This window comes from Fukomys damarensis, unplaced genomic scaffold, assembly GCF_012274545.1.
Source record: "Fukomys damarensis isolate Sample0158 unplaced genomic scaffold, DMR_v1.0_HiC HiC_scaffold_24, whole genome shotgun sequence".
In the NCBI taxonomy this organism is placed as follows: Eukaryota; Metazoa; Chordata; class Mammalia; order Rodentia; family Bathyergidae; genus Fukomys; species Fukomys damarensis.
The window spans coordinates 1,199,737-1,202,105 of record NW_022900936.1 but is presented as its reverse complement, the minus strand read 5'-3'; the positions used below and the strand labels follow the sequence as shown (position 1 = coordinate 1,202,105).

General features: G+C 53.4%; 1 protein-coding gene across 1 annotated transcript in view; it reads left to right on the top strand.

Moving 5' to 3' along the window:
* Window positions 1-1,516: 1,516 nt before the first annotated feature.
* The window catches only part of Col18a1 (collagen type XVIII alpha 1 chain), a 72,170-nt gene continuing 71,317 nt past the window's right edge, over window positions 1,517-2,369 (top strand). Inside the window, exon 1 of the mRNA XM_010636420.1 lies at window positions 1,517-1,598. Coding sequence (XP_010634722.1) covers window positions 1,532-1,598 — 67 coding nt within the window. The 5' untranslated portion in view covers window positions 1,517-1,531. The remainder of the gene's footprint in view (window positions 1,599-2,369) is intronic.

Sequence of the window (2,369 nt, the reverse complement as noted above, 5' to 3'; positions counted from 1 at the left end):
ATGCTCGAGTCCTATGCCGACACTACACCATTGTTGTCCCTTGAGCTACTTTTCTGGAGAATTCTGCTGAATTCTTTATCTCCGTGTGTAATTTATCTCTTTACTTCTGTGTTGCCTTGGAGATTTTCTCTGCCTTTCCTCCTCCTGCAGTTTGAATATAATATGCAGAAATTTCCTTTTCTGTTTTGTTCGTTTGTTTTACTCTTGACATTTGTCTTGGTGAATGTTCTGCAATCTGTGGTTGTGTCAGTCATTAATTTTGAAAAATGCTCACTATTCTTTCTTTAAATATCTCCTCTGCCTCTGTTTCCGGCTTCATCCCCTGAGATTCCAGTTCTATTCATTGATGTGCCCTATGTCTCCGAAGCACAACCCTACTTTTCCCGCTCTCTTTCAGTGTAATCTCTGCAGCTCTCTCTGTCCTGGACAACATTATGACCTCTCCATTCCTAACTGTATTCCTTCTCACAGCCTCTGTCTCTTTTCAAGACAGTACATTATTTTAAGTAAAGGATCAAAAGCAGTGGAGTTCATTAGTGGGGACCTCACTACATGTTCTACTTCTGTACCAACTGTTGGAATCAGTATATAGATACTGACACGGACCCAGCCAGAACACATCCGGAGTTTGAAAAGAACCGCGAGTATTATTTCATGTATCTTTTTACAATTTTACAAAGCAGCACCATACTCCAGAGTGATGGATGTCTACAACGTGCATTTGTTATAAAGTTTGTTGGAGTAGGATTAAGGACTGCCTGGAGGGACAGAGATGGGGTGGGGGGGCAGGTCCAGTGGGTATCAGCTTGGTGCTCAGCCCTGGACTCAGCACAGTGGGGTCACCGTGCTGTGGTCCATTTCTGCAATGGCTGTGTCCTGCCTGGGTGCAGGGCTGGTGGGAGGTGAGTGGGGAGATGGGGCCTGGAGGTCCCAGAGGTTGCCCTGGGCCAGACCCTAGGAGCAAAGAGTCACCTGCTGGGCTGGAAACTTGCTCACCAATCCACACTGCCTGCTGAGGATGCACAGAACGTGTGTCGAGGCGTGTTGGCCTGGGTGAGGTACAGGCTGTGACAGAGCAGCCTTGCATGACCGTGGGCTGCCTGGGGAGGTGGGTGGGGTTCCTGACTGGGGCTGCACAAGTGGGAAAGGCCGACCCAGAGAGCAAACCCAGATCCGTGTTGCATCTGAGTGGTGTGTGGTCTGCATGTGATGTGTGCATGGTGTGTGTGGCATGTGTGGTGTGTATGGTACGTGTGGTGTGTGGTTCTGTGATGTGCAAGGTGTTTTGAGTTGAATGAGATGTGGGATGGGTGTGTGGGCAGTGCATGTAATGTGTGTTGAGTCCATGTGTGGAGTGGTGTGTGGTGTTTGTGTGTTGTGTGTGTGTGCTGTGCTGTACTCAGTGTGTGCCGCTAGGTGGAGTGACACAGCTGCTGTGTCAGGAAGGAAGGGCCGGCGGGCTGGGGTGGACGACTGCCAGGTGGGCAGGAAGGGTGGCGCGAGCCCGGGGCGGTTGTTTCCCTCCGTTCTGATGCCACGGGAGACAGCGGGGAAACAAAGCCCTGGCAGCGATGACGCCCTTGGGACCCCCCGCCCTGGTGAGTCATGGCCATGGGCACGGTGAGGACACAGCACCCTCACTCTGTGAGCGTGTCTGTGGTGGGTGGGGCCTTTGGGGGTGCAGCACACAGGAGAAGGTGAGGACCCACTGCTTCTGCACTGCCACTGCCGCCCACCTCCACACAGGGTCCAGTCCCGCCTGTCCTGTGTATGCCTCTTCTGATACTTGATGAAAGTCTCTCTCTCACGACTTCCAAATCCAAATCCTCCAGCCTAACTGCTCCCAGAGCAGGACAGACTCCGTGGCACAGGACCTGCACTTGAAGAAACCCATTGTAGCCTTGGAAACTTCTGGCACAATCCTAATTCTGTTCTACCCCAGGACCTTTGCCCAAGATACCTCGGTCCTGGACACTCTTCTTTGTCCCACTGTCTGCTCCCCCTTGGTCCGCCATAACTCCTGCTGCCTCAGCTGCTCCTGGCTTCCCAGACCTGCACTCAGGGTCCTTGCCTTTCCCTGTGTGATGCCAAGGGTGCTGCTCTATCTTTGGGTGAGATTTGTGTGTGTCCCTCCCAGGGGTGCGGGGCCTCAGCGAGGCAGTGCTGGACAACCGAGCCCCGTGATGGACTGAGCCTGCTCTCCAGGGAGGCAAGGGAAGGTGCCCACGGAGTTACTGGGTGCCACCCGGGGCTCACTTCCAGGGCAGGTCTGTGTTTTCTGGTGCTTTCCCCAGTGACCTCATCTTACTTATGCACATGAGTGACTAGATCTCTGACTGGAGAAAGGAGCAGGCTCTACGGGGGGGGGG